This window comes from Octopus bimaculoides, chromosome 15 (assembly GCF_046866305.1).
Source record: "Octopus bimaculoides isolate indiv1 chromosome 15, ASM4686630v1, whole genome shotgun sequence".
Lineage (NCBI taxonomy): Eukaryota > Metazoa > Mollusca > Cephalopoda > Octopoda > Octopodidae > Octopus > Octopus bimaculoides.
In genome coordinates this window covers 34,649,899-34,664,075 of record NC_142942.1, presented here as the reverse complement: position 1 = coordinate 34,664,075, position 14,177 = coordinate 34,649,899, and the positions used below count along the sequence as shown (strand labels likewise).

Below are 14,177 nucleotides of genomic sequence, written 5' to 3'. Positions count from 1 at the left end.
ACTACACAGAACCAAATACGCATTCACCATTCTTTCTCCATCTGTAAGGCCAACATACACGACTATATTACTTTCAATCAGGGTGGCGAGCTGGCAGAATCGTTAGCACCCTGGGCGAAATGCTTAGCGGTATTTTGTCTGCTGTTATGTTCTGAGTTCAAATTCCGCTGAGGTTGACTTTACCCCTCATCCTTCCGGGGTCAATTAAATAAGTACCAGTTACACACTGGAGTCGATGTAATCAACTTAATCCCTTTGCCTGTCCTTGTTTGTCCCCCTCTATGTTTAGCCCCCTGTGGGCAATAAAGAGATATATATTACTTTCATTCCGTAGGAGTCAATCTCCATACGCCAGTGTCTTAACCATGTAGGTTTAGATCTTGAGGTGGAGTAGAAGAGGCCGACAATAGTAAGGATGATTTGGGTTATTTTCATAATGCTCTGTGTTTAAACAATAAATAAATAAACTAATATAAAATATTTTCTTTTTCAGGAGCTCTGGAGATTCTTTATATGAATTATTAGGTGTCAAAAAGAATGCTTCAAATGACGAAATAAAAAAGGCTTTTAGAAAGGTATGTTATTGGAGTTCAACATTTTTGTTTTCAACTGTGTGGATAAAAGTTTTTTGTGTTTTCGAAAATAAAATCTCTAATTTTTTAGAAATTAACCCTTTAACATTCAGATTTATTCTGTCAAATATAATACTTATTTATTTGCGTTGTTTTTTTTAATTAATCATGTACTGTCTTGTAGTTTCGGGATTTTAATAATGCAACTGTTATTTTTAGAATGACAATGTAGGGTAAGTGTGAGAGATGTGACCAGTTTAAATGCTACAGGGTGTGTGTGTGTGTGTGTGTGTGAGAGAGATGTCTTTTTCTTTCCATGATTTCTATCAGTATAGAATCTTTATCGGTGATCATACTAAATGTACGAAGAGAGATAGTAATGAAATAATAGTTAGTTAGGATGACTGTCTGTTTTCTGCCTCCAACAACAGCATATAAATAAGTACTTAGCTGTGGCTTCAATATTTAACAGCTATAAAAGATAGAAAGGAAATTACATAAAAATTAAAACTGAAACAAACATACATGCACATAGTATATGGAATCAACCACAGCAGTAGCTAAGCTATCACTACAAACTCAATTGCCATCTTAATGCAACCATTGTTATTCATTTAGTCAAACCACAGAACAACGGGTGGTGTATCCAGTTGTCACAAATATTGGCACTATCTGTTTGCAAAAACCATGGAAATGAGAGAAAAGTTGGGCCCTTTGCCCTTTTCAAGCATTTAAACTGGCCATCATCATTGTTTAATGCTGGCATGGGTTCGACAGTTTGACTGAGGTTTGGAAAACCAGTGGCTGCACCAGTCTCCAGTCAGATCTGGCAGTGTTTCTACAGCTCAATGCCCTTCCTAATACCAACCACTCCAACAGTGTAGTGGGTGTTTTTTGCATAGGAGCCACTCAGGCGGGCCTGGCATTGATAACATTCGGATGGTGCTTCTTGCATGCCACCGGTATAGGGTCCACTCAGTGGGTACTGGCATCATCCATGTTCGGTTGGTGCATTTTACATGCCATCAGCACAAGAGCAAACCAGGGGGTACTGGCGGCTGCCATGATCAGATGGTGCTTTTTTTTTACGTTCCACCGGCATAGCAGCCAGTCAAGCGGAATTGGCATTGACCATGTATTGATGGGGCTTTTTCTGTATATGCGCGCGCGCGCACACACGCACACACACACACACACACACACACACACACACACACACACACACACACACACACACACACACACACACACACACACACACACACACACACACACACACACACACACACACACACACACACACACACACACACACACACACACACACACACACACACACACACACACACACACACACACACACACACACACACACACACACACACACACACACACACACACACACACACACACACACACACACACGTATGTATGTCTATGTATGTATATATATATATATATATATAGAGAGAGAGAGAGATAGATGGATAGATATAGGACAGGGAATTGTCACATAATTAATAAATTAACAATTTTACCAAGTATATATAATATATATATAATGTCTCTATGTGTATATATATATATATATATATATGTGTGTGTCTGGAGGTTTTTACGGGACAACCTAGTGAGAGCCACTGACCAGATCTGTAGATGGTGCAAAGTCCCCTCTCGACCCAAGGTAACGTGGTGGTAGAACAATGTGGTTGACAGGGCTATTAGACAAAAGAAACAGGCTTGGAAGGGCTGGAAGAGCAGAAGTAGCAGAGAATTGTATCAGACTGCCAGAAGGGACGCCAGGAGACGCATTTATTTAGCCAGAGGGGAAGCAGATAAGAAAAAATTTGCCAGTCTTCTGCGCCGTGAAGACCTAAGACGTATTTCGTGTTGCAAGACAGGCTCACTTGCACTAAACGAGGCTGCAAAGACAGAGGTTTGGAGACGCCACTATGAAAGGTTGCTTAATAAAGAGAATGAATGGGAGAAAGAGAGTCTGCCAAATGTCGACCCAACAGAGGAACCAGCTATCCTAATTGACAGTCCCTTTGTAGATAAAGCAATCAAGAGTATGAAGACAGGGGAAGCCCCCGGCCCATCGGTAATCACTGTAGAGATGCTCAAAGTATCTGACAGTGTTGGCTATAGCCTAGTCCCCCGTATAGTTAACCAGGTGATATACGAAGGAGTCATACCCAATGACTGGTGTAGCAGCACCATAGTCAACTGCCACAAAGGTAAAGGTGACGCTTTAGACACAAACAATTACAGAGGTACCAAGTTATTGGATCAGGTAATGAAGGTGACTGAGAGGGTCATAGTCCAACTAATTAGGGAGAGAGTCAGCTTAGATGAGATGCAGTTTGGGTTTGTGCCAAGGAAAAGCACCACTGATGCTATATTTCTGGTTAGACAGCTGCAGGAGAAATACCTAGCCAAAGATAAACCTCTGTACCTAGTTGACATGGTGAAAGCCTTTGACAGGGACAACGATCCCTTATCTGGTGATCAATGAGGAAACTAGGGATAGATGAATAGTTAGTGAGAGCTGTGCAAGCCACGTGCAGGGACGCAGTCAGTAAGATGAGGGTTGGCAACGAGTACTGTAAAGAATTCCGGGTAGAGGTAGGGGTCCACCAAGGTTCAGTCCTCAGCCCCCTCTTATTTATCATAGTCCTCCAGGTGATAACAGAGGAATTCAAGACAGGATGCCCCTGGGAGCTCCTCTATGCTGATGACCTTGCACTAATTGCTGAGTCACTATCAGAACTAGAGAAGTTTCAGGTGTGGAAGCAAGGACTAGAATCGAAGTGCCTTACAGTCAACCTAGCTAAAACCAAAGTCCTAATAAGTAGGAAGGTAGATAAACCACAAACCCCTTCAGGTAGATGGCCCTGCTCGATCTGTAGAAAAGGCGTAGGTAGAAACTCCATAAGATGTACCCAGTGTAAGCTATGAACACATAAGAGGTGCAGCAATATCAAAGGAAGGTTAACTAGGAAGATAGTTTTTGTATGTAGCAGATGTTCAGGAACAATAAACACTGAAAATGTGCAGAGAACAACTTCTGCCACATTCCAGGGAGAAAAACTAGAAGTCATTGATAGCTTACATTACCTAGGTGACCAAGTCAGTCGTGGGGGTGGGTGCTCTGAAAGTATAGCTGCTAGAATAAGAATAGCCTGGGTAAAGTTCAGAGAGCTCTTACCTCTGCTGGTGACATGTTATAATCAGAGAGAGATTAAACTTTTTTTCAAAATTTAAACTAACATTCATCATAGTTGAAATTGTAGGTCAGTAAATCAGGCAGATCAAATGTGGTAGTTCTACTCTTCAACGTTCTCTATTACTATTGACTTTCTAATTGAATGTCATATTGACCAATGCTTTCACAATATATATTGAGTTCTTATTTAATGTTCCAGAAGTGTTTTTTTTCAATTTCTGATTTGAACAACAGCATTTCTGTTTCAATTAATATTGACCAAATAGTCTGAATTGGATTGGTGTATTTCTATACTCAAGAAGACCCACTCTTCACAAGGTGCCACATAAAAAGCACTGGTGATGATGCCATGTAAAAAGCACCCAGTACACTTTAAAGTTGTTGGCATTAGGAAGGGCATCCAGTTGTAGAAACCAAGCCAAAATAGACTCTGGAACCTGGCGCGAACCTGTGGCCTTGCCAGTTCCTGTCAAGCTGTCCAACCCATGCCAGCATGGAAAATGAACATTAAATGATGATAATGCAACTTGTATAATTATTGTATGTCAGGCATCAACAGTGGAAGAGGAAATTTCCAAAAAATTGAACGAAAGAATTGTCTGAAAAATCATAGGCTTTTGTTCCAACAATGAGACCAAGAGACAGAGACAAAATTAACAATATACAATGAAGGAAAGTCATGATACACTTCAGCCAAATAAGGTGTTACAAATAAGAATATAAAGAGAAATTTTGTCATGTAATCAACCAGGCAAGGGTGTAATACATTGTTTTTAATCTCTAATAGTTTTCATCCTCATAGATGGAAGTCTGTGAAATTCTCATATAAATATGCTACAGTACTCAGCACTGAAGTCTTTCTGAAGTGGTTTTTGTTTTTTCCATTGTATTACTGTTTTCTATTTCTAAATATATATATATATATATATATATATACATATGCATATGCATAGGAGTGGCTGTGTGGTAAGTAGCTTACTTATCAACCACATAGTTCCGGGTTCAGTCCCACTGCGTGGCACCTTAGGCAAGTGTCTTCTACTATAGCCTTGGGCCGACCAAAGCCTTGTGAGTGGATTTGGTAGACGGAAACTGAAAGAAGCCTGTCGTATATATGTATGTGTGTGAGTATATGTTTGTGTATCTGTGTTTGTCCCTCCAACATTGCTTGACAAATGATGCTGGCGTGTTTACATTCTCGTAACTTAGCGGTTCGGCAAGAGGGACCGATAGAATAAGTACTAGGCTTACAAAGAATAAGTCCTGGGGTGGATTTGCTCGACTAAAGGCTGTGCTCCAGCATGGCCACAGTCAAATGACTGAAACAAGTAAAAGAGAATAATGTTTAACTTGATTTGAGATCACACAGTTTGAGTGCTTTCATTCAGCATCTCTTTACAAAAGAACAAAATACTTGCAAGATCTTCAAATATTTAAACTCAGTTGCTGAAATTTTTGACCTTGCAGATAAAGTTTTCAGTTACGTTTAAGGTAAAAAAAAAAATTTAAAAAAGAGAGGTGTTTTTTACAATGTATACAAATTTTTAGCAAAAAAAGAGAATATATAGCCCAAGTATATATTGACAGGAAACAGGAGTTAAGAGATAACTGAAATTTGAACTGCTCAGCATGATTGGTTTGATGAAGGTCAAGGAGAAGCATGCAGTCAACCTAAATAAACATTTTCATTTTGTATTGTTACTTTGAAGTGGCACCTACATGCTACTATATATGTTAGTAACGAAGGTTTTCCCCCAGTTGATGCTGAGATGGGGAAAAACACTCAGAATAGTATAAGAGATGATTGTTTATTAGAGTGGCTGGTTTGTTTTGTTTTGTATTTCTGTGGGTCGTGGGAGTGAAAATGAGCGACATGGACACATGCTTTATCATCATATATTTTAGGGGGAAATGTTACTCTCTTTAGTAAGAATCAGAGGAAGAGTATAGGGTTTCAATATCATAGTGAATTTAAACTTGCAGTTTCTATTTTTTCATTTAATTGCTCAGAAAGAAATTAGTTGAGAGCTATTACTATTTCTTAGATCTTAAAACTTATTAGGAATTTGATTTAGATTACATGTATATTGAACTCATTTTTGGAATGAATTTTAAGGTCCTTTCAGAAACTGAGATGGTTGATCCCTTAGTTACTTCTGGCTTGAAAATGCTTGGTTTGTTCTTTTATAATATTAGAGAGAAGTTTCAAGCAATAATAGAAGTTGAGATAAATATACAATGAAAATATCTCTTAATGTCAATTTACCCCCAAGATCATATATCAACTCAGCTTGCTATATCTAAATGCTTGTTTCTGTTTTGTATTCCATTATGTATCTTAATATATTCAAGCCCTCTTCTGTCCAGAAAAGGAATATCATGTTAAGTGATCTATCCCATAACTAAGCTCCTCTTGTTATTTTTCGTCTCCTAAAGGCATATCATTCTATTAATATGCAGTGTACTACAGCATGTCACTTGTTGACTGAGTTCTCCTTTAGTACTATTTGTTCCTCTAGAATCAAGTGCTTCATTTTCTTAAAGAAATTTTATCTTATCATCTAGCAACTCTATTCCATAGTTTCACATTCATATACACACAATAGGTCACCTGTTGAGTCTCTTTATAGTTTCACATTAACAATACATAGGATAAGGTCAGTTATCTGTCAACTTTGTTAGTAATTTCACACTAACCAGGATTGGCCCATATAGTTTTCACTTCAAACATTGAACTTTTGACTTCCATGTCATTGACACATGTTAATTTCTATTCAGCTTCATAGAAAGGAAATTGACTCATGCTTATCTATAAATTGTCCAACCCATGCCAGCATGGAAAACGGATGTTAAATGATGATGATGATAATGTTATTATACCTTTTAGCATTCAGGTTATTTTATCTGATGAAATAGAAGGGGATATAGCTTCACACAATGTAGAAGACAACTAGAGGTTTCTACAGGACAACCTGCTGAGGGCCACTGACCAGATCTGTGGATGATGCAAAGTACCCTCTCAACCCAAAGTAACGTGGTGGTGGAACAAGGAGGTAGACAGGCCTATTAGACAAAAGAAACCGGCTTGGAAGGACTGGAAGAATGGAGGTAGCAGGGAATTGTATCAGACTGCCAGAAGGGAAGCTAGGGGACACGTTTATTTAGCCAGAAGGGAAGCAGATAAGAAAAAATTTGCCAATGTTCTGCGCCATGAGGACCAAAGATTTGAGGTATTTCGTGTTGCAAGACGGTGTGTGAGAGAGAACCGTGATGTCGTGGGAGAGAAATGTGTTCGCATGGATGATGGTACACTTGCACTAAACGAGGCTGCAAAGAAACAGGTTTGGAGACACCACTACAAAAGGTTGCTCAATAAAGAGAATGAATGGGAGAAAGAGAGTCTGCCAAATGTTGACCAGCTATCCGAGTTGACAGTACCATAGTAGATAAAGCAATTAAGAGTATGAAGACGGGGAAAGTCCCGGCCCATCAGGAATCACTGCAGAGATGCTCAAAATATCTGGCAGTGTCGGCTATAGCCTAGTCACCCGTAGTGCAACCAGGTGATACACGAAGGAGTCATACCCAATGACTGGTGGAGCAGCACCATAGTCAACTGCTACAAAGGTAAAGGTGACGCTTTAGATACAAATAATTACAGAGGTATCGAGCTGTTAGATCAGGTAAGGAAAGTCACAGAGAGGGTCATAGCCCAACTAATTAGGGAGAGAGTCAGTTTAGATGATATGCAGTTTGGATTCGTGCCAGGGAAAAGCACCACTGATGCTATATTTCTGGTAAGACAGCTGCAGGTGAAATACCTAGCCAAAGATAAACCTCTGTACCTGGTTGACATAGTGAAAGCCTTTGACAGGGACAACGATCCTTTATCTGGTGGTCAATGAGGAAACTAGGGATAGAAGAATGGTTAGTGAGAGCCGTGCGAGCCATGTACAGAGACGCTGTCAGTAAGGTGAGGGTTGGCAACGAGTACAGTGAAGAATTCCGGGTAGAGGTAGGTGTCCACCTAGGTTCAGTCTTCAGCCCCCTCCTATTTATTATAATCCTCCAGGCAATAACACAGGAATTCAAGACAGGATGCCCCTGGGAGCTCCTCTATGCTGATGACCTTGCGCTAATTGCTGAGTTACTATCAGAACTAGAGGAGAAGTTTCAGGTGTGGAAGCAAGGACTAGAATTGAAGGGCCTTAGAGTCGACCTAGCTAAAACCAAAGTCCTAATAAGTAGGAAGGTAGACAAAACACAAACCCTTTCAGGTAGATGGCCCTGCTCGATCTGTAGAAAAGGTGTAGGTAGAAACTCCATAAGATGTACCCAGTGTAAGCTATGAACACATAAGAGGTGCAGCAATATCAAAGGAAGGTTAACTAGGAAGATAGTTTTTGTATGTGGCAGATGTTCAGGAACAATAAACACTGAAAATGTGCAGAAAACAACTTCTGCCACATTCCAGGGAGAAAAACTAGACGTCGTTGATAGCTTCTGCTATCTAGGTGACCAAGTTAGTAGTGGGGTAGTGGGGGAGGGTATGCTGAAAGTGTAGCTGCTCGAATAAGAAAACACTGGGCAAAGTTCAGAGAGCTCTTACCTCTGCTGGTGACAAAGGGACTCTCAGAGTAAAAGGCAGACTGTATGACGCATGTGTATGAAAGTCATGCTACATGGCAGTGAAACATGCCCATGACTGCTGAGGACATGCGTAAGCTCGCAAGGAATGAAGCCAGTATGCTCCAATGGATGTGTAATGTCAGTGTGCATACTCGAGAGAGTGTAAATACCTTGAGAGAAAAGTTGAACCTAAGAGGCATCAGTTGTGGTGTGCAAGAGAGACGATTGTGCTGGTATGGTCATCTGGCGAGAATGGATGAGGGTAGCTGTGTGTAAAAGTGCCACAGCCTAGCGGTTGAAGGAACCTGTGGAAGAGGTAGAGCCAGGAAGACCTAGGTTGAGGTGTTGAAGCACGACCTTAGAACATTAGGCCTCACCGAGGCAATGACTTGTGACTGAGACCTTTGGAAATATGCTGTGTATGAGAAGACCCGGCAAGCCAAGTGAGACCATAATCGAAGGCCTCTTCCAGGGGTGTAGCCAGCCCACTTATGCGTACCTTTCCTTCATTTGACACCAAACTCCGCTTACAAAGACCTGTTGAGGCGAATGAAATCGAAATCGAACTAAATTCGACGACTGGCATCCATGCTAACATCTCCTTCATTGGAAACTAAACTTGGCTTGCGAAGACCTGTTGGGGCAAGTGAAAGCGAAATTGTGATGGCACCTGTACCAGTTGAGCGCTAAGAGCACCGTCCAAGCGTCATCGTTGCCAGAGCAGCTGTCTGGCTTTCGTGCCAGTGGCACATAAATAGCACCTTTTGAGCGTAATCGTTACCAGTCTTGCCTTCCTGGCACGTGAAAAGACGTTCGAGCGAGATCGTTGCCAGTTCTGCCGGACTGGTTCCTGTGCAGGTGGCACATAAAATACACCATTTTGAGCATGGTCATTGCCAGTACCGCCAGACTGGCCTTTGTGCTGGTGGCACATAAAAGCACCCACTACACTCTCAGAGTGGTTGGCGTTAGGAAGAGCATCCAGCTGTAGAAACTCTGCCAAATCAGATTGGAGCCTGGCGTAGCCATCTGGTTCGCCAGTCCTCAGTCAAATCGTCCAACCCATGCTAGCATGGAAAGCGGACGTTAAACGATGATGATGATGAATCCTTATTCATTCACATTGTTTTGAATTAATCATGCATTATCTCATAGCTTTGAGATTTTGATGATGTGATCATTTATGTTTTAGAATGACATTGTAGGGTAGGTGTGAGAGGCTAGATCTGTCCAATTTCATCTTAAAACTGGTAGAATATTTGAGCCAGATATGGCTGGCTTAAATACTAAAAGGTTAATCATGTTTTCAAGTTGAGAAATAAAAAGAAATGACAGGAGGGGAGGCTTCTGAAACTGTCATTTGTTAATGGAATTGTTATATGAATCATGTGCTTCCGTTTTTTACAATACCTTGTTTCTTGTGATTTTTTTTTTTTAATTCTAATACTTTCTTGTCTTTACAGTTAGCATTAAAATTTCACCCAGATAAAAATTTAGATGATCCTAATGCAGCAGACAAAGTGAGTTATGAAACATTTCTATTGTAAAAATAATTTAACATTTATTTATGTGCATGCATTATTCATTAAATATTTCTGTTACTGTTAAATAAAAATTCCAACTAATGAAGTGGGAAAATATCTAATCGGTGAATCACATTAATTTTAAAATTTCTGTTTTTATTAATTTTGTCGAAGCAAACGTCTAAGATTATCTTGGTATGTTGCTGGAGGGAGAGTGAATCATGTTGAAATAAACTAATAATCATTTAAGAGAGTTGCTAGGGGTAGAATGGATGTTGTATCACACTTGTCTGGTGACATTTGCCACAAATTAACATCTGCAAAGTTAGCTTCTGCTTTGCTTAGTCAAGGACAAAGTGGGTTTCTCTGCAACTTCATTGGATTGTCAGAGTTCAAGGTTATAGCAATTGCTATCAACCATAAGGTTGTGTTTAAATGTTTTTTATTTGCTTATTCTTTAAAAAAAACATCTGCCTCAAGGTCCTTAGTTTTCCATACGGATGACATCTTGACCTGATTGCTGAATTTGCCTCGAGAATCAACACTCGATCCTTATATAGACATTCACATAATTACCCAGAGATCATAGGTAGAAATGCAAATAAACACTATAAAGAATTTTTTTCAATGAATTTCTTTTTTTTTTTTTTTTTCATTTTCTTTCTCTCTCTCTCCTAAGAAATTTAAGAACAATGTCTCCAAACATAAAAATATTACATAAATTTATTATACTTAATTTGCTGAAGATTCTAAAATGGGGAAAAACTTATCTGGGATTAATGTTCCTCCTGTCCCAGTCTTAACAATGAACAACAACAGCAAGAGGGTATAATTATATTGTAACAGAATTTAAACATTTTATTTTTTAAATGGTTTATCAGTAGTCCTTAATTTAGTTGAACATTGTACCTTAAAGTAACTACTGTAAAAACCCGTGTAATTTACACTTTTTTTTGCAAAAATAAAAATAAACTTTAGGGGTGTGCAAATTACATGAGTAGATTGTTTCCAGAATTTCTTTTGAAAAGTTTTTTGTTGAAAAAAGACGTACAAAATGTAAACATTCGTACTGGAAGTTGACTCATTTAATGTCAGAATAGGTTTTTACAGAAAAAAATAATGACTTAAATATAATGAAGTTGACTTTTATTTATGCTGGATGGTGGAATACTTACTTTTTCTGTTTAAATTTACTAAAACCATTCAATGGTTAACTACTTTTTGGAGTCTGACGGTCCGGGCCATATTTTACATTGCTTGGGGTTTCTACCTAACGCAATGGAGCACCATTGACATAGTGATATGGATATTCCTGACTGAAATAAATGTAATGATATGGATAGTCTTGATTGTACGTTTTTATTTTTGTCTGTTTATTATTAGGCACAGTTTTAAGTTTGTCATACTGTTTATGCCAATTTCGAACTTTAGCTTCATTAACATTAAAATGCCTTCTGACAGCTCTATTGCCTTGTTCAAATGCATATTCAACATATTTAATTTCTCCTTCACAGTAAACGATTCATAAGTTCTGCCCATACTGACAATAATGATAATGACAAATTTTAAAGTTTGCTTAACATTTTATAATTGTGAAAGGGATTAAAATTTTGATACTCCATATCAAAGGTTCTGACAAGAATAGGCAGAAAAGAATTCTGTTTACATAATCAGCTTGATCAGTCACCTTCCTCAGTCAGTTGAGTAAAGTGTCATCCAAGCTGATGTTTATTGGTAATTAAACTTAATTTGTAACACCTGTGCGTATTTATCAGCTTTGTCTTTGTTGGTAATTCTTAACAACTTTTCCTGTGATCATGATGTGAGAAGACATGCAGCAGTATGCCAAAGATCGGACATAATCCCTTGTGGGCAAGAAATGTAAAATAAAGTTTATTATATGACGCATGCGTACGAACAACCGCAGACTGTATGACGCATGCGTACGAACAACCATGCTACATGGCAGTGAAACATGGGCTGTAACTGCTGAGGACATACGTAAGCTCGCAAGGAATGAAGCCAGTATGCTCCGTTGGATGTGTAATGTCAATGTGAATACCCGTCAGAGTGTAAGTATCTTGAGAGAAAAGCTGAACATTAGAAGCATCAGTTGTGGTGTGCAAGAGAGACGATTGCGCTGGTATGGACATGTGGTGAGAATGGAGGAGGATAGCTGCGTGAAAAAGTGCCACACCCTAACAGTTGAGGGAACCAGTGGAAGAGGTAGGCCCAGGAAGACCTGGGCTGAGGTGGTGAGGCAAGACCTTCGTACATTGGGCCTCACCGAGGCGATGACTACGGACCGAGACCTTTGGAAATGGGCTGTGCGTGAGAAGACCCGGCAAGCCAAGTAAGATCGTTGCCAGTGCCCCTGAACTGGTTCTTGTGCGGGTGGCACATGAGATGCACCATTTTGAGCGTGGCCGTTGCCAGTACCGCCTGACTGGCTCCTGTAGGATTTTCGAGCGAGATCGTTGCCAGTGCCCCTGGACTGGCTTGTGCGGGTGGCACATAAAAGACACCATTTCGAGCGTGGCCGTTTTCGTGCGGGTGACACGTAAAAGCACCCACTACACTCTCTGAGTGGTTGGCGTTAGGAAGGGCATCCAGCTGTAGAAACTCTGCCAAATCAGACTGGAGCCTGGTGTTGCCATCCGGTTTCACCAGTCCTCAGTCAAATCGTCCAACCCATGCTAGCATGGAAAGCGGACGTTAAACGATGATGATGATGATGATGAACACAAACACTTTGTGATTTAATAGCATTCAATGTGATATCTGTTAAACAGAAATTATTTTTATTTAATGAAAATTTAATAAAATCTAATCATAAGTGAAATTATGCTAAATACAACTAAAAGGTAGAAGCTTTTTTTAACAAATTTTATCCTGAAAGTCACCTGCAAAATTACACAGGTGCACAAATTACATGGGTTTTTACGGTATTCGTTGTGTTACTGTATGTTTTATTCGATTTGAATACATAAACTAAAAGCTATAGAGTAATAAATAGTGAATTATTTCTAAAATTTTATGAATGGTTTCTTCAAGATAATCCCAATTTTATTTTTCAGTTTAAAGATATTAACCATGCACACTCTGTCCTTTGTGATAGTTCAAAACGACGAATATATGACCAGTATGGGTCTCTTGGGCTGTATGCAGCAGAAACTGTTGGAGAAGAAAATGTTAGCTTCTATTTTCTGTTAAATAGTCGATGGGCAAAGGTAAGAGTTTCTTTTATTCAATCCTATTTAAAAGCAAATTCCACATTTACATGACATTTGACACAATTTGATGAAAATTATTGTGTCCTGAAAGTGAAATATTAAACTTCATAATAATAATTGTATGTAACATAGGCAAAGAAGTTTGGAGGGAGTGGGGGTTGTTTGTTAAGTCCACCCCAATTCTTGATTGAATTATATTTTATTGACTTTGGAAGGATGAAAGGCAAAGTTGACTTCAGAGGATTTGATACAGCATAACGGTATGGACCAAATATTGACACTCTGACAAGTCTGCTTATTAATAATAATGTAGATAAAATATTTCAGAAGGGAAGGACATGGGAAAACAAGAGAGAAATAAAGCTAGTATGCTCTATTGAATCTACAATGCCAGTGTGCATGTATGACAAAAGTGCAAGTATGTTGAGAAAAAAAAATTAGGCTTAAGAGGAATCAGATGTAGTGTGCAAGAGAGAAGACTGCACTGGTATGGTCATGTGATGTGTATGGATGAGGACAGCTGTGTAAAGAAGTGCTGATCACTAAATGTTGATGGAACTTGTGGTAGAGGAAGACCCAAAAGTGGTGAAGAATGACCTCCAGATGTTGAGCCTCATGGAAAAGATGACAAAGGACCAAGATGATTAGCAATTAGGTGGGCATGCTTTCTCAAGCATAGCCAAGCAAAAATGAGGCCCAAAAAGCACATTGCCTATGTCTAAAGTTCCTGCACACAATCTCAACCTCCTACCTGCACAGCCCATGTCTATGCATCTAATCATCCCTGATGCATAAACACATAAAACCCATCCTCTTATCACCCATCATTCACACAATTCATCTTCTTAGAACTCTCCTGTTCGTCAGTACCCATTCAGCTGTTGTAATAATGAGACCACTTCCTTCTACAAGCTCTCTTTGTGTCATCCCTTACATTTTTATTTCACTTAATACCCCTTTCCCTGTGAAGTCCTGTGTTTTGCCAGCAGCAGTC

At 39.4% G+C, this 14,177-nt stretch overlaps 1 protein-coding gene across 4 annotated transcripts in view; it reads left to right on the top strand.

Annotated features, from left to right (window-relative positions):
- LOC106872962 (dnaJ homolog subfamily C member 5) overlaps positions 1–14,177 on the top strand; it is a 107,209-nt gene that overhangs the window by 31,998 nt on the left and 61,034 nt on the right. For all 4 annotated transcript variants that reach the window (XM_014920150.3, XM_052973245.2, XM_014920149.3 and 1 more), the window contains exons 2-4: positions 494–575; positions 9,891–9,947; positions 13,028–13,180. In XM_014920150.3, the coding sequence (XP_014775636.1) occupies positions 494–575; positions 9,891–9,947; positions 13,028–13,180 (292 nt within the window). The remainder of the gene's footprint in view (positions 1–493; positions 576–9,890; positions 9,948–13,027; positions 13,181–14,177) is intronic.